This window comes from Dromaius novaehollandiae, chromosome 7, assembly GCF_036370855.1.
Source record: "Dromaius novaehollandiae isolate bDroNov1 chromosome 7, bDroNov1.hap1, whole genome shotgun sequence".
NCBI lineage: Eukaryota > Metazoa > Chordata > Aves > Casuariiformes > Dromaiidae > Dromaius > Dromaius novaehollandiae.
This window is the reverse complement of record NC_088104.1, coordinates 47,535,958-47,553,883: the sequence shown is the minus strand read 5'-3', so window position 1 is coordinate 47,553,883 and position 17,926 is coordinate 47,535,958. Positions and strand designations below refer to the sequence as shown.

At 45.9% G+C, this 17,926-nt stretch overlaps 1 protein-coding gene across 4 annotated transcripts in view; it reads right to left on the bottom strand.

The window, feature by feature from the left end:
- LOC112990876 (uncharacterized) overlaps positions 1–17,926 on the bottom strand; it is a 46,075-nt gene that overhangs the window by 14,964 nt on the left and 13,185 nt on the right. For 3 of the 4 annotated variants that reach the window (XM_064515490.1, XM_026112904.2, XM_064515491.1), the window contains exon 3: positions 2,785–2,903. The exons of the other annotated variant lie outside the window; for it this stretch is intronic. In XM_064515490.1, coding sequence (XP_064371560.1) covers positions 2,785–2,903 — 119 coding nt within the window. The remainder of the gene's footprint in view (positions 1–2,784; positions 2,904–17,926) is intronic. 4 annotated transcript variants of the gene reach the window in all.

The following is a 17,926-nucleotide window of genomic DNA, read 5'->3' as shown; positions in this document are numbered from 1 at the left end:
AGCATACAAAAGATAACATGGAAAGAAAACTGGTGGCAGAAGAGACAAAAAAGCCTCAATGGCTTCTCAAATCAAATGTGCTGGCATCCTAAACTCACAAACACTGAATTCTCCTACTAATTTGATCCTGCCTCAGGCCTGTTAACTCTAAAGGTCCTGCCTTGCGTAACAAAATTGAAGTTTATTTTAACATTATTCTAGGCATTTGTTTCTCATATTGCTGCTGGACTTTGCTGTGCACGGTTTTTTTGTTATCCCGTGCAGATGTTTCAATTTTGTAATCATAAAATTGTATTTGGGAAGAAACACCGTAAATAAAGCAAGCTGAAGCAGCATGGTTGTGCAATGAAAGGAAAGGGTAGGAGATGATTTGTCTGAAGTCAACAGCCCCTGACACGTGAAAAAGTGATAGGCAGCTCACAGCACCCTTAGTGCTTCATGCCAGACACCACTGACTGATGGAGGAAAATGTCTACATTTTCAGCTTGAACCTTAGCACATTTCATCCCTCCCTCATGGTTCAATGGACTGTGTGGTTGCAGCACTGGTTACCCATTGCTGGTTACCCGCTGCTAACCAGCAATGAATCAAAACTATCCACCTAGTTAGCAACTGAGTCAGCCAGCAGGTCAGGACCTGCTTTTCTTCCCAGGCTCTCAAAATCCTGGTACACAAAAGATGCTTCTCCCCTCTCCTTGGGGACACTTCTTCCTCTCTATATTTGTCAGATGGGTTAGTTGCTCTGAAGAATACCTCAAGATGCCAACCAGAGCTGCATTGCCCTCACACAGTGGAGCCAGTTTCAGGCCATTTGGGGTTTGTAAAGAAGACAAGCCATTACTATTTATAATCCAGAAGGCATTGCAAGGGTGGCTGGTTCCAAAAATTAGGCAGGGAGGCATTAGTAAAGCACAAGATCGTTTTTAAGGATTTAAGACTAAGAAAGGAAAGAAACCTGCGAACCCACACAGGATTTCTTTGCTCTGTATGCTGGAATTTGCACAGTGTTCGGGCACAGAGCTCACTTTCACCAGTTCTTCTGTGACTATCATTGCCTGCAGCTGAATGAGACCCTTTCTGGGAGCAGAGCCCACACAGGTGACTTCATGAGGCCCAAGTTCCATTGCCAGAAGTCACATAGGGGTCCAAGAAGACACCATCCTATCGAAACCCCCACAGGAGCTCATGCACAGGCTCTGCTCCCATGTGTGGTTGCACCTGTCTGCTCACGCATAATGGCAGACATTCACATTAAGCCCTTGCAGGACCAGGGTTTCCGGAAAAAAACAGAAAGTAGGATTTTAAAAAGTGCCAAGCATCCAGCCACTTTTGTTTGAGGGATGAAAGAAGGAAGCAGAGGACTCTAGGCCCCAAAAGCACAATCACACGTCATGTCAGGAACACAGCCGTGGAAAGATCAAAGGTCTTACATGGACTTGTCCTGCAGCCCCAAGGACCAGCACATACTTCAGGCTCCTGTCCTGTAACACCTGGCCTTGGTCTCTGCAAAATGGCCCTTTTTATTCCATTTCTTTTTCACTTATATTTTTAAATTACAGCTCAAATTAACAAGGCATTCTGGAAAGTCAGTGTAAAAGCCTTTGGGAGAACAGACTGCCATTATTTCAGAACTCTTTCAAAGGTTGCTTTCTCCAAGGCCAGCTGATTCATTAGCTCCTTGTTCTTTAAAGTTCAATGACAGCCCCTTCATTTGACATGCAATGGCTTATCTATAAAGCAAAGTTCCCACAGCCCATTGATTTTCGTACACCACTGTCCCCCAAATTTATCTTCCTTTCTTCTTCCCCCACCTTCAAACTGAACCTGGGCTTCTTCCATCCTAGACAGGCTGCAAACTTGAGCTAGGGACGAGGATGTGCTTCCCAAGATAGAGTAAACAATTCCTAATGGATGTTTTCTCCTGCAGCTATCAGCACCTTCCTCGTGACATTTACTAGGATACAAGGAACCCACTGCCTTGGAGATTATAATCATGGATCATTCCCTGCATTGCTGTAAGATACTCCTGCATCCCCCCAGCTGGGATACATGAGTTTGTGTATGTTGGGTCAATAAGCTGTAACCAGTCCCAAGGAAAAATGCCTGGTATGGGCACAGCGACAGCCCACACCTGCAAACTACAGGCACAGACAGCATCTGAGACCCCTGTGAGCAGGCGACAAGCCATCACCCCAAGTCCTAGGACTGGGAGCAACAAATCCCTAAACACCTCTGAATCCATTGCTATAGCCCTCAGAGATGGCACCCAAGTTTGCATTTAACTTCCAGTATGTGCTTCCTTACACTGAAGCTGGTACAGCTGAGCATGTAGTTGCCTCCAGGATGAGCAACTTGGGGTGCAGCCACCCATGGGTCATGAGGTGAACAGACTCATGGAAATGAGCTGTGTTAAAATAACTCCTTCTCATCGTTCTGTTCATGGATGCAGTTTATGGCATAGGTCATATAGCCCATAACCACAGCATAACCAAAGTAGTAGCCAAGTGTGGTGCAGGGTGAGAAGGAGCCTCCCAGAGAGGGATATGCCCCAACCAAGCAGTGTCACTGGTCCCTGTCCTGGGGTGCTCAGCACCTGGTCAGGGGGTGCAGAAAAGGGAAGCAGTTCCCAGTGAGGCAGGGTCTTCTCTTATTCTGCAAATGGGACCACATGTCCCATAGCACTTGGTGCTGGTCCACCAGTAGGACCAGGAGGACCTGGAGTCATGCCCAGCAGATGGCAGGAACAGAAGTGTGGCACCAGACAATTGAGCTATGGCAGGGTACCTGGAGCAGAAGGTCCCCTTCAGGAAATGACGCCCTGTTGGCTTGCAGATATGTCCGTCCATTCCCTCTTGGAGCCTTGGGCTGATCCAGCACATGGCTGCCAACATCCGTCCCAGAAGCTGTGAGCAAGAGGGCAAGAAATCAGTGTGAAAGGGGCAAACCGGGAGGCTCTCCCTTCTCCTCCTCTTCTCAGCATTGCTCTTGGATGGCTGCACCATGCTACCCAATGCTTACGCATCTGACTCAGAAAGAAGATGAAACCTGGGGGAGCCAGAACAGAGACCTACGGCACACAATTCCTTTATAAAGCCATCTCCACTTGACCAACACTGCCTCTAAGATATAATCTACCCTGCTTGGTCTCATTTGTGGGAAACCTCTCTTCTGCCAACATCTGAGGAAGAAACACAAAGGGACAGGGAGGGGGTGAGGAAGTTAGTGTTTCTAGGTCTTCCAAACTAGGAAACAGAATCCAACACAGCAAGAAACCTTCAGGTTAGGGCTTGCTGAGAGTTGGCATTCACTGCCACAGGCCAAGTGCTGCACCACAGCTGACTTCGAACCACCACAGTACTGTGAGGTTTGCAGTCAGGAAAAGCCTTCCTGTCCTTTTGGGCTAACAAAACAGAGGGTCGAACTTTCCTCCATCTGAGGTGCCATCAAAGCATCCAAGTGTCATGGTTTTTTTTGCCAGTTTCTTTCTCTCAAATTTGATGACTTAAAAGCAGTTCAGAGTGTCAGTAGCCTCAGCTTTCTCCATTCAGCCTTCTGAGCAGCTCTCTAGCTACCAGGACTCACAGCTTTGTGGCTCCTTCGGCTGATTCATTTACCACAAGTCACCCTACCTCACTGTGTGCCTTCTGGGCAACATCCCTGGGTGCAACTGATGTGAAACCTCCCACTTTGGTCCCAGGGACCTCATGCACCAGAGGATATGTAGAAAATGGGTTGTTCAGACAACAGAAACGAAGCCTGTAGGGCTCCCTGAGGCTGCTCGGGGACATCCTCAGCACGGTACTTCCTCTCCTGGCAAACTACTTTTGAAAAACTATGTGGCAGTGTGAGCCTGAACTCAGCTTCCAACCTAAGGACAATTTTGAGGGAAGTTTTTCTGTCAGCTTGAGCAAAAACCCACTGCCACAGAGAATGATATGTGTTCATTTGCATTGCAAGAAAGCCTTGAAGGAGCTCCAATGTTTCTTTTGCTGTGTGTGTCAGAAAACCCAGGCTCAGAGGATTCACCAAGGATCAGCCCTGCACCCTGGCACCTGCCACATAGGCCAGCTGTCCCAAGGGGATTACATGCCCACCCATTTATGGGGTTTAACTCCAAGTGGGGATGCTGGCATAGTGGAGCTTAACTCTTGCAGAGAAGGGCCAGGCTGAGCCACACTGCATGAGTTCAGTGAAGATGTCCAGTGGCACCATTGTGTAAGGACCACACACGTGTACACCTCACCCCCTGCTCACATGCTCTTGGCCTAGTGTGGCCATAGGAGCCCCTCGGCTGCTCAGCAAAGTAGGCTAGAGGAGCAGGTGTACGGCTGGTGCCCTGAGATGCTCCCCATCCCAGTGCTGTAGCATCTCTCCTGGCCTGGAGGGAATATGAAGGGACACGGCTAGCAGGCCAGTGGCCCAGCTCTGTCCCCTGGGTCTCACTGGCTCTGCCAGGAGGCTGAGGGCTATATGGGTCCAGGAACTGCCCAACTTCTCCCAACCCATGTGAGATCCTGCAGCATCCCAAGGACAGTGCTAGGCTTTGCTCACACTCGCTGTGTGAGGGAAGAAATCTGGGTCCAAACTAGGAACGTAAATATTTTAGATAGAAACAGAACTGTACAAGGGGAATTTTGAGGCTTGGCTCCATGGCTCCAGGACCCTTCTTGGTACTTAGCAATCCCTGACATATTTATCATCAGTCTGGTCCTGTCTGATCTTTGGGTTTCTGACAGTGCTACTTGGCCTTGGGTGGATCCAAATGGAAAAGAGCTTCCAAATTTGGGGGAAGCTGCAAGAATTGAAAGGATCAAGCAAATTGGGAGCATTTCAGGAGAACATTACCCATGTTGCAAATGGGGCATTTTTTCCACTCTGTGATTAAAAGGAATTTTTCTTCCTTCCCAAGTTAAAAAATGACTGTGAGCAACCTCTGAACCCCTGGTTGGTACATGGGCCTGAAGTCCTCTATCTGGAAGTGTTCAGGCTTCTCTTGGGATTGTTCTCAATCCCTGAAATTTTTGGCAGTTTGAACCTGCAAGAGTTCAGAAACCTGTCCAGAGCAAGAGTGCAGACTTGTTGCTTTGGGAGGTCGGGGTAGATACTCAGTCATGACATGTCTGAACATGAAGAGGGTCTCCAGTGGGAGGGGTCCTTCCCCTGAAAGTGGGGCCTTCCTGTCCAAGAGGTCTACAGACCCTCTGGACTGCTGGAGAATGGCTATGATTTTTGAGAACGGTCTCAGCCAGCTGCATCAGCTGGCTTCTCACTCCACTGTTGACCATCACTAGCAAGGCAGGTTTCTTATAAAGAAGAGAAGTCCTCTGTGAGACCAAGGTCGGGCCACATATACTGAAGTGATGATGGAAATAAGGGGAGCTCATTCACAAGTCATTCCTGGCTTTATTTTTTTTAGTAGGAGGAGGCCTGCCCCATTTTGTAGATTGGCTTCAGCATTTCCCTGGCTTCTGGTTGTGGATAATAAGGACTAGGCTGGGTGTGAATGCCAGCTACTCTACATCAACATTATTTAGAAGCTCCAGTTGCAGTCTAGGCCAAGCAAGTAGGACCCTGCAACCCCAGTGCAATGATGCTTGGTAGCTAGCTAGATAGTAGATGCCATCTCTTTGAGTTTACTCTCCTTGTCTACCAGGCCTTCTCTCCAAGCCAGTCCGTCATAATGTACCCCACAGGAGACAGCTTCTGCAATATTTTCTTGCACAGCTGTTCAGCAATGGACTACTCAGCATTTGAGAGAGGGAGGGGGGTGGTGAGCATCTCTGGTGAGAAATTGAAAACTTTTGATAAGATTGCTATCTTGCTGCTAGTGGGAAGAGTGGAAGAAATGATTTTGCTGGAAAACACAGAATGAACAAGTAGGTATTCCCCATTGGATTCTGCAAACCCACAGCAATGTTGCTCTTGTCAGGCTTACTGCAGCTCTCCCAGCTGCCACCACTGTTAGACAGTGGGAGAGATCTGGAGACTGCATGCCATCAGGATGTGAATCCTCTCAAAACAAACTGCCCTGTGGAGCTTTGTTTTGGAAGAACTTGTTTGTGGTTTTGGTTTTTGAATTTCCCTGCCAGCCTACTCCATTTCAGCACTTAGGAGAAGAGTCAGCATTTCAAAAGAATCAAAATTAAAAAAAGGATCAAGGTTTCATTTTGAAACTATTCCACTCCATCATGCACAAATTGAAGCTGTACCCATGGCCCATGTGGGCTTTAGATTTTTCCTTTGGATTCCTTTGGCTTTTTCATTTGGAAATTGCAAGAGGAGGCTTTTTGTTTCGTTTTCTTTTGTTCTCACTTGTAACAGCATGAGTTTTTTGAAAGCCTTTACAAAATGGGGTTGCTGCCCTCCACAGCCTGTTTATAGCTTCTACTTCATAGCTGCCTCAAACCTGCCTTTGGAAACTCCTGGGAATGTGGTTTTCTTTGCTTTGATGAGCAAAGTGAGTGTAGTTACTTCTGCTTTTCTGCATACCTAGGTTTAAACCTTATTCTTCACAGCTCTTCCCGGAGAGCTCATGTCCCCCGGCCCGACCAGTCCATCTCATGGTAATTTGGAGGTTTCTGCACAGTAAGGCTGTCCTCTGCAGAATCAGAAATTTGAGCTTGCACACAGGGAAATGCAAATTTGTGGCACAGGTGAAATTTACCCATGTGAGAGCTGTGGGAGAAGGGAAGGGAAGGTACATGCCGCGGCAGTTACCCAGAAGCTGGGCTTTTCTCAAGGCAAGCATGGAGGCCACAGAACAGAAATTACAGTAGATCTGACTGCTGCCTGAACATCTCCACAGGAGCACTCAAGGTTTTAGATGGACTGAGACACAGGCACCTTTCTGCAGAATCACAGCACTTTTCAGTCCTCTCTTAGTCATTTATTTTTCTTTTTCTTGTAGCATTCACCTTCTGGATACATACAAAAGACAGGGGGGAGAATCCAATGGAAAATCATTGACTTTCATTTCTGAGCTCATTCTAGTCTTTAAGCCATCAGGCTCAAAAATGCTCAGATTTCTTTCCACTGCTTTGCTCTGCCCCCATGTCTCCAGCATCACCAACTTTCTCTAGCCAGCGTTTGCCTGCATCCCGCATTCCTAGCAGTGCCTGCATCAGGCATGTGAAGTCGCACCATCTTGCAAGTGCTCAGGAAGTACACATGTACGTGTGCATGATGGAGTTTGAGGCTAATTCTGTTGAATGTACTCAAAGCATCCTCTCCCCTTTAATTAAACCTGTGTGACTACAACAGTCAGCATGGCTCCTCTGTGTCACCTTATGTAAGACATTCAGCAAGCTAATTTTCTCTTATCCACATGCTTGGTTTCAGAAAGCCTGTGTGGGTGGGTTATTGTTGCCAAGAGGCTCTGGTTTGAGTATGTAGGTAAATAGAGCTGAGCAATGTTTTAACCTGAAACCCTTTTTTTTTAGTACCCAAAATGCAAATCTGTCAGTGAAAATGTTTTTGCATATTACTGGTTTGATAAAAAGGAAGATGTCTCATGTCAGTAGCTTCAGATGAAACTCTTTCTAGGTTCAGAATGTTCTTGTTTTTGGACTTGGTGCTACTGAAAAAAAAATGAAATGAAATAATCAATCTGTAAAGACTGTCCAGTGGTAAAATGGAAGCTTCTTTCATGGACTGGATTATATGTGTCATCAGATCTGGGATGCTTCTGGAGGATTCCACCAGCACATAAATCAGCACTCACCAGAAACAACTTGCAGAATTATCACCCCACACAAGGCAACGTTCCTACAAATATGTGCTTGCTGCAGATTTGCTGGCTCAGCTCACCCAATGACACAGGCAGATGGTCTGGAGCCCCCTTCCTCTCCTGCTGCGTCCCTGGCATAACTGGGCAAAGGGAATGTCTTTTAAGCCATGTGTGCACAGGCCACATGAGAGGCCGTGATGGATTTTGTGAGTTTGCATCGCAGTGGCCAAGTCTTGAATACCCTCACCCGCAAGAGGGTTGGGAGCACTGAGAGGAATGCTCTCCCCTTGGCAGTGCCAACACTGCTTCTCTTGAACCCTAAGGGCCAAGCGTCTCTAGGCTCCTGCTGTGCCAGTAGAGAGCCAGTCGACATCCTCCATGCTGTTTCCCCTGCTCTCTATCCCAAGTGGGCCAGACCTTGACAAGATGCAGCTCTGACATATGAATGAGCCTCAGGAAGCCTTCAGCCAAGCGGCGGGGTTAGTGGAAGACTCCCATTGCCTGCTCACAGATGCTAATGCTAACAATGCCCCACTTGCACAACTACCCATCAGAGTCTGTGGGTGCTCAATCTGCAGCAGGGCTCCTCTATGGGCAGCTAAGCAGGATAACAAAGTATGCAGGCTGAGTTTGGACCATACATCCTTCCCCCTCTCAGTCCCCCCACTTGTGGTCTCTATGTATCCTCTGAGCAGGAACTGCAGCCAGCTGAAGGATGTAGGCAGCAAAAGTTGACTGGTTCTTCATTATTCTGCCAAAAACCAGAGACCATGTCTGGAAGGTGCTGTAAATCCACAACAAGGCCTGTGGCAAGGTCAAAGTGGAGCCAGCGCTAACATGAGCAATGAGAATGGACAGCCAGGATGCAATCCACTGTGTAATTACTGCAGGGTAATTCTCTGGTGTAACCAGCATTGCTCCCCTGAGTCACTGCAGTGCGTGCTCCAAACAAACTCAAACCTGAATTACATCTGGAGTGTGACCAATGCTCCTGCATGCCACCCACACCCCAGACAAACAGATAGCAGGGAACAAACTTCAAGTGCAATGTCTCAGAATGCAATTGCAAACACAGTCTTCTGGAGCCATGCAGTGATTTCACCATGGGCCGCAAGGATTACAAAATGCCCCGTGACAGAACATCACTCATGAACTTTTTGCAGAATACAGAGGCCTCAGTAGTCCCTCACATCCAGCCCTCCTATGGGAGTGGTACGTGGACTGGCCCCGTTTTTCCAACTTCAGAGACGTTCTTTGCTATTCTTGCTGTTCAGGCTTACTACTCTTACCCTGGCACCGTGGGCTATATGATGGCAAGACACCATCTCTCCACCTCCCACTGTAAGCCTTGGATCCTGCAGGCTGGTGGGGTCTCAGCCAGCTAGGGGGAAGGGAGCAGTCCTTAAACAAGACACAACCAGCCCTGGTAGGGCTGAAGTCACATTCAAGAGACTGCTGGCTAAAACATACTGAAAATTACAGATGTCAGGAATAAGATAAGGTCCTAGTCTATCCTGTAAGGCAAGAACAAGCTAGGCAATGTTGAAAGCTGGCTAATTCTAATTCATCACTATTTTAAGAAAGATGCTTATTGTAATGTAATGTACAATTACACTCTGGAACTCAGTTCCACGACAGGCAGCTGACACCAAGAAGTTAATGGGATTAAAAGAAGCAGGTTCAACATGTATACAAGCCATAATATCTCCACAGTTAAAAGAAATAACTATAGATATAAGAATGACACATGTTTTTGGTTTGCACCCAGCTTTTTCAGACTCCCATTGCACATCTTCCAGGACTGATTTTCCTCAAAACTTGAATATCTTTGGTGGAAAACTTTTGGCCTTGAATTCTCTCTGGACTTTTCCCAACAGAAGCAGAAGTTTCCAACAAGCTGGAACCTAAGTGATGCTTCACTGAGAAGCAGCTTATCCAAAAGCTGCCAAAAGCCAGGTCCTTCCACATCCCCCTGGTTGAAACACCTGATGCTAGTTCCTTGCAGAGACTGGCTAGTGGGTCAGATATTGGTCCCACTGAGTCACTATCTGCTCCCTCCACACCATTTTTTGCAGAAGACTATGCTGGAGTCAAGTCCATTCCCCTGTAGAAAGAAGACTGGCTGCAAAGCACAGACACCATTTCTCTGTGGAGAGAGTATTTTTAGCTCTCCTTCAAGGCTGAGCTTCCCCAGTGCTACACGAGGCACAGAAAACTGATCCCACAAAAACAGAAAATCACCACTCAGAGTTTGCAAGTTAAAATAAATACACAAATAAACAGATTAAAGCAAAGCAGATGTTCCTCTTCAGAAGGAATCACAGGCCACCAGCCTCCCCTGCCACCCTCACCACACCATCTCCCAAAATACAGCCCACTACCTAGCTTCATTAACAGTCAGTGGGAGGTTAAATCAACCAAGGTAAATGTGAAGATGCCATGAGACCCTACAGTATCTCCTATCAGCTTAATACAGGCAGCATGTGCTTATGCTGGTAGATGCCCAGGCCAAAGAGAGTAGGGCCTTCTCAGGAGGAGCAGCCCAGAGACAGAACTTGTGCAAGCTGCGGTACCTGCCTTTTCACTACTGGTGTCACTGGGTTGCTGAAACCACTTCTTGGCATGGTAGCAGGGAGAAGCAAAACATCCACCTGGGGATACAGGCTATAGCATTTCCAGGACCTGAAACTGCATCCAAACAACATGCCTTCCTGGGGTGCTGAGGGATGCAGAGGACCTAGCCTTCAGTACACTACAGACTCATCCCAGTGTGGAGACAGGTGCTGAGATGCAATCTCAAAGCAGGAGCCTTGGACACAGAGAGAAATCACATCCCAATACATTGGGATGTGCTGCCCCAGTCCAATCTAACTAAGCCTCGACAAAAATTGAGCTGTTTAGCTTAAACGGTGCAATTAAACAAATACCAAGTCTGTCTCAAAACCATTTAAGACAGTATTTTTAGTTCTTTGCTGTATTTCATTCCCTTGAAGACCATTCCAAATCCACACCTCCTTAACCTTGGAGCACAGAAGTTATCACCGACTCCTTTTTTGCTTTTCCTCCTTTACTTTATCAGGCGTCTCCCCATAGTTTCTTTTTTTTTTTTCAAAACTAAGACAAAAGTTTGTTTCTGATGAGTTAACACCCTGCCCAAACATCCCCCAAAGCAAGAATCTCAAGGGAAATGTTTGGGAATTAATGCAAGATAAGAGGGAGCATGACAAAGAAGTGATCTGCACTTACTAGGCAAGTTCTAGTCTTATATATTTGATGAAGCAAATTTGGTGATCCCTCGTGTTCTCAAAGTGTTTGGGCAGAAGCCATCCGTGTGTAATGGTTAAGAGGAGGGGGGAAACCCTATTCTGTTCTGAACCCACACACCATCTGGCCTGGGGCCCAGAACAAGCCAGAGCACTAGAGGAGATTTACCTACTGCTGTTGCAATCTGCAAAGAAGACTGAAAGGCTTTCACTCAAAAAGTCAGGTCAATCGGGATCAATAACATTTTAAATAGAGAGAATTCAGTGTTACTGAATCAGACAAGAGCAGTAGAAAAAGGAGTCCCTAGTTTTGGAGAACTGGGAGATCTTTTGTAGATCCCCAATGTCAGTTGGAGTTTGCTTTCCTTGCCTTTAAAAGGAGGTTTCTAAGCCCTGCAATATGGAGGAAGACCACAAGTGTGAGAAAAGAAAGAAAGAAAGAAAGGAAGGAAGGAAGGAAGGAAGAGGAAGGAAGGGAAGGGTAAAGGGATCAAATCTCTTCACTTGTTGTTCATCGCATTCCTTAAAACAAACACAGCAACGCAACCATGGAAGCTAACATATTCTATGCCTCTGGTATAGTCATCACTAAAAAAAAATTATCGGCAAAAATCTTGGGATCAGTTCTACTCTCACGGAGTGAGTTATGCTGGTGGGAGATGGTACAGCTGATGGCAAGCATCTCTCTTTGAACAGACCCCAAAGATGCTTGGAATCAAGAAAGTGGGATCTTCCAGCTCTCCCAGTGACACTGTGCCATTCATAGCTGTTTTCCCATTGGACCTCATCCAAATCCCTGTCAGATCAGTACCAACCTTTGCCTCAACTCTTTAACAAAGGCACTGTGCCAACCGGAACGGGCTCATGCTGTCCACGCAAAACAGCCCTCTGTAGGCAAAAGGCAAACCCACAGATTATAAACCTATTAAAAATAGTCTTCCACAGTTTTTCCAACAAGTACAGAAATACCCAGGGAAGTGTGTCTCCAGGTCACTCTGATGTTCACTGTTGCATTGGCAGTCTCCAAAGCCTAAGTCAGCCTCTCCAGTTTGCTGCTGCAAACACTCCTGCATGATCTTGACCAGGTAGGGATTTAAGCCACAAACCTGACTGCATTCACTGCATCAACTATTTCAGGTCCAAATCGCTACAGCTTTGGCCCACGGTAATAACAAAGAATAAGGAAATTAACTGAAAGCTAATTTAATATTAAGTGCAGTGAAATCATCTGGTAAAATCTGCTCTCAGCTGCCCTGCAGTAGAGCAGTCCATGGCACAGATGGCAGACAGGGATCTTGGATCTAACCTGTGTATTTGCATTGGTGCAGGGACAGCTAATTTCTGAGACCAGGAGTGAGAATCACAGATGTAAGAAAGTGAAGGTTCATTCTATGCTCCTCTGAGGGCAAGTGAATGGAGATGCACTGGGACTCCAGCTCCCTGTTGTGGCAGGACCACATCACCCAACACATCCTCATGCAGACCAGCATTGCATTTTGCCTTTTTTTTTTTTTTTTTAATTCAGACAGCACTCCCCCTTCAGGGCTTGGAGCACGAGAAGATATCACCTGCTGGTGCTCAACTTCTTGTCTGCAAAGGGCAGCTCTAGGGCTTGCTGCAAAGCTAAGAGGCTGTGATCGTGGCTGAAAGGACCACTCAGACCTAGCAGGGACCAAGCAAAAGTTCCCATCACAGCTGTCTGGACAGCCTTGGATGCCCAGCAAACAGGCCAAAACATTCAAGACCTTTCCCTGACTTCATCCTAAACATGTTACAACCCTGACATGGACACAGTGTAAAAATACACCCACATATATAAATCTCAGCTACAACACTGATTGCTCTTTGCAGTCTGTGATCTGCCACCTCCAGTGATTCCATGTGAGGAATAGCCCTGAAGCTGATCACAGCTGGGGCAGCTGCCACCTCCAGGCTTAACCACTTCAACCCTCCAAGGCAAAACACTTGTAAGGAGATGTCTTCAGCTCGACACATACCCCTGGGTGTCTGGCAGCACTTGCAAGGGGCAGAGTAAAACCCAAAAAGGAGGTGGGATTGCTATGTGACCGTAGGGTCACAGCTCCCCAGAGCATGTTTCTTCCCCGCTTCATGCTGTGGGAGCAACCCAGGCTGGGTGCTCTGTGTAACAGCAAGGTGGGGGCTTGGCAGTAGATAGATAGAACAGGGACGTACGTTCAGACCACATGGTCTCAAATGCAAGCAAACAGTAAAAGGCATCTCCTGCTACAGACTGACACCAGACTGGGAGTTGGCCAATGGGTTACTGGGAGGTTATGGGAGGTACCCCGCCATTCACTATTTGTTTTATAAGCTGTTAGTCATCTAGACCTGTGCCAGGCTCTGGAGCATGGTCTTGCACCTGGGGAGGGTTTTCCACTGGTTCTTGTACTGTTTCAGCACAAGTCCCACACCCTCTTCAAATCCAGAGTGAGCCAAGAACTGCCTGGATGTACGATGTGCCCTGGCTAACTCTAGCACATCTCACCTTCTGAAAACTTCACAGAAGACATCAAGGCAGGTCTCATTGTTCAGGGCGACCTTGGTCTGGGAAGATGGCACAGAAGCAAACAATGAACAACACATCCTCTGAGCAAGTACCTTTCATCCTGCAGAATATTTTAAGCCTTATTTTGTTGCAGCTTTTGCCATTGGCAGAGCCAGAACTTCGCCACATCAGCAACCACTCCAAGATGTTTCTCTGCAACTCCAAGCATCTGCTTCTTTTGTCACATTAACCCTAGAAAATGAACCCCAGCACAGGTCTCCAGGGCTAGCTGGAGGTTTCCCAAGTCATTCAGAATTAAATGAATTCATCCAAGCTTTCTGAGCGTCTTGCTGTTTGAAGCAAGTGGAAGCTGTGGGTGGAGCTCCCATCACACCACAGAGCCCAGATCACCCAATGACTGGCAGCACTGCCAACATAAAGCCAAGCTTTTCTCCTTGGACATGTATTCTCAAAAAGACAGACACCAGCAAAGTCACTTGGGATTTATCCAGGACTCCATCAGACATAAGTCCAAGCAGTGACTGCTGCAAATTGGTTTGAAGATAGAAGTGGAAGTTCAGGTGTGAGGTTTCTCCACCTCTCACACAAATGACAAAATCTTTAAGTGACTTTCCCTTTCAATAATTTAAGAGCCTGATAAGAAGCCAGAATGTGCCAACCATTGGAAGAAAGTAATTAGAAACTAGACTGTTGGTCTGCTCTGCTGTCACAGTGCCAGGGAACAGGATTTCCAGATGTTTCCCAGCAGAGTAATGTCAGAACCATAGAACAGCTGCTCAAAACAAATACTCAAACTCCTAATTAAAAAAAAAAACAAACTGCCAACACGTATATCTCCAAAAAGAACATAAGAAAGCCTATATTTGTCCTCCTTCTCAAAAGAAGAATTCCCTCAAATGAATGTTCATCAATGGGCAAGATCTATGAGGTGTGTCCATGCAGAGGGCAGAACAGTTCAAAGAAAAATTATGTTTGAGCACTTTTACATTGGCAATAATTTTAAAGTTGATGTTGGAAGGAAAAAAGTCTCACTTCTTAAAAGGGCTCTTCTAAAAGGCTTACACAGAGAGACATCAAATCCCTCCACTTAAAGAATTTCTTTCTCCAACAGGCGGTTATAATACAGTTCATATGTAGATATAGAAGAAATGGTTTTTCATGATGTTTCTTCTCCTACCTAATTTAATTGTAAATATTCCTATCTTCGTAGCTTGACAACAGTCTCATGAATCCTGCTAGGTTCACATTTCAGGTATCTCCTGTGGAGCAGTTGCTTCTACTGCTAAAACATCTTTCTGCTCAAAATCAAGTCACGATCTGTGACTGCAAAGAACAGTCCAATTTATGTATGCAAGTAAATCCTAGTGGGCGGGTTCCAGTAGCACCAGAATCATTGTTGCTATTCACAAACATTCAGAAAGGCCGAGTCTGATGAGCAAAGCTTGGAAGAGACCAAGACCTGACCCTCCGCTTGGCCATGTTTTTCCCATATAACTTTGGGCAAGACTCAAGCTCTTCTGCTATTCAAAGCAGGCTCCTATCCTGGGAGCAAGGAGGTGATTCATCTAGTCCAGGAGCAGAGTAATCACAGGACAATTCAACTACTACAGATCCCTGTTTGAGGTATAGCAAACAGCATGAGACAAATTGTCCCCCTAGATATGCATCAGCCACAAGCTGGGGAAAACTGTCTGCTGCAAAGCAAAGAAAGAGGGAAATAAGGACTCCTGGGTCTATTCCTCCTCCTGCCTCTAGTGAAGAGTCAGACCCAGGAGTGACAGCCACCACAGTCCTGCTTGGCCCTCTCCACACATCACATGACGGCCACCGTGGCTCGAGAGACACATCTTTCAAATGCCACGTCTGAAACAGTACTGCCTTTAGCTTTGCCAGCGCTGCTTTTGTGCAACCTCTGCACTACTCCTTGCATAGCTTGCTAGCTTCCGTATTGTAGAAGAGCTCAGGTCAAATATTTGGAGATTTTAGCAATGAATCTTAAAAAGCCAGTCCCTCCCAACCTCAGGCAAAGGAAGGTTTCAGGAGCTGATGGTTACCGGGAAGCTGGACGATCTCCTTAAACATCTTCTTTGACTCCACAAACTTTCCTGCCAAATTTCCATTTTCCATTACAGATCACAGAATGCTTCAAATACAGGAACGAGAAAACACAGACAAAATGCTTTTATGCTCCATCACCTTGCTCAGGAGCAAGGTGAACCTATTTGCACTTAAGGTTTGCAGAGAAATTCAGCTTGAGGCAGAGACATAGGTCAGTAAAGTTTCTGTCCCAAACACATACAAATTTGCAGAGATTAAAAAGCAGCAAAAGCAGGGAATACAGTGATAACAGGCAGCACAGAGCAGTGCCAAATCTGCAGCACTTGCACTAAGGGGACAGACAAGCTACAACAGATGGGTATATGGACATATGGAGCTTCAAGAGCTTTCCTCTCAAACACCTGAAGCTTGTCATTTCTAGCAAGTGACAAGTTTTTCTGTTTTGTCATTAAAGTACGGACAGAAGAGAGAGAACATTTAAAAGCAAAGCAGATTTAAAAGACTATCCAGTGAGTCATTGGCATGCAACAGCATTTTCTGGCTTCCAAACAGCCCAGTGCTCCAGAAACAAGTTCAAATAGCAGACACATTTTCTTTCCCTCTTTCTTTCAATTTTCAAGAGTGCAATCCTTGCCCTGTGAGCTCTCAGACACAATTCTTCTGCCTGTTTTAATCTACTATAGATTCTAGGCAGAACTAATAAGAACTGTGATCCCTACTCAGGTGGAACAGGGGAAGATGAAGAACTGCCTTCATGTCTACTGCTGGCACACTGTGGTCAAAGTACTGTTTTGATAGTGTAAAAAAACCTCTTTTTCACATTTCTGCTTGTATAAGCAGCCAGGCAAGTCTCAGAAAACACAGGGAAAATCAGTCCTGTGACTGGAGTGAGCACAAGAAATGAAGCACAAGAAAATCAGGAGTCTCAAGACATCACCCTTATCCCATTTGCAATGTCCTTTGTGAAAGGAAAGCAGATTTTGAACACTGAATATAAATCCAAACCTGCAGAAAGATAGATTTAGGGATCATAACATTGTCAGGCCAGAGCACAGTCTCTCAAAGCACCACCATTCCAGTTGCATGGCACTGCAAAACCCACCTCCAGTTCAGTGAACTTTTAGAGTGCACTTATCATCACCCCTCTTTGCCTTGTCCAGCCTAAAAAGCAATCTTACAAAAGTCACTATGTAAACTTTTGCACAAAAATCTATGGAATCAGAGCCAAATCCAACATGTAAAACTGGAGCTGGGTATGTTTCTTCAAATGAAAGCCATCATCAGTCCCAGATATAAACTGGTGGAAACATCTGGAAATGGCGATATTTTCCTTGAACCGTGGTCAGCCCTGGAAACAGTGCAAGACCAGTCTTCTCCTACAGAAAAGCTGCTGAGGTTGGCAGAAAACATTAACCACCATTTTCATCCTTGGTTAGAAAAGGTTTTATAAAACATTTCTAAAACAGATCCTTCTCTACCAATTGCTGTTTATTTATGGTGTTCTGCATGACATATGATTAATATCAAACTGGAATATTTAAGGTTTGTATCAGTGTTACAGGTATCATGCATTTTTATGAATTTTCTGGTAACTGTACTTCTGCCTGCATGTGTCAGAGAAGAGATGATTCCAGGAAAACTTGGAGTTCCTAGAAAGTTATCAACAAAACTTCCATGACGATCTGTGCAGACCTCTGAATCTGTTCAAGAAAGCATACACACTGGTTTTCCTACATCGGATGGCCACGTGGCAGGTTTTACCAGTTTAAGAGACCAAAATGGGATAAAATGGACCAAGGGTTGCCATCATTCTCAGTTCATGAACTACAGTGGGACAGAAGCCAGGGTCACTTTTACATCACAAACTGTGGCTACCAGAGACTGCAAGCTCACAGCCCCTAGTGTCATTGAGTTGGACATGCAAACCTGGCATGGCCAACCAAAGGAAGCTTCTGAACACAAATACACAAACTGGACTCAAGAGGCAGGGACACTGCTTTAAAAAGGCTGGTCATTTCAACATAAGCCAAATGGCAGTAAAAATTCCCTGGTAAATCAAGCAAGTATTGCAAGTTCTGCAAGCCAGTTCAGCCCTGTCCCACTGGAGAGTGAGGTATGTGGATCCCTCCATCACCACTCCCAAAAAGAAATCAGCTAAAGGACTATTAGCTGTCAAGAGTCTCCTTGAGAAAGTTTCCAAAACACCAAAAGCTATTTTAAGGGTGACTGGATGAAATACAGTCAATGTATACATCCTGGGGATCACTCTCTTTCCAAACATTTGAACTGAAGCTAAAAAAGGCAAAAACAACAACAAAACCCCAAACCTAGTTTGCTTTCACCCTGTTCTCA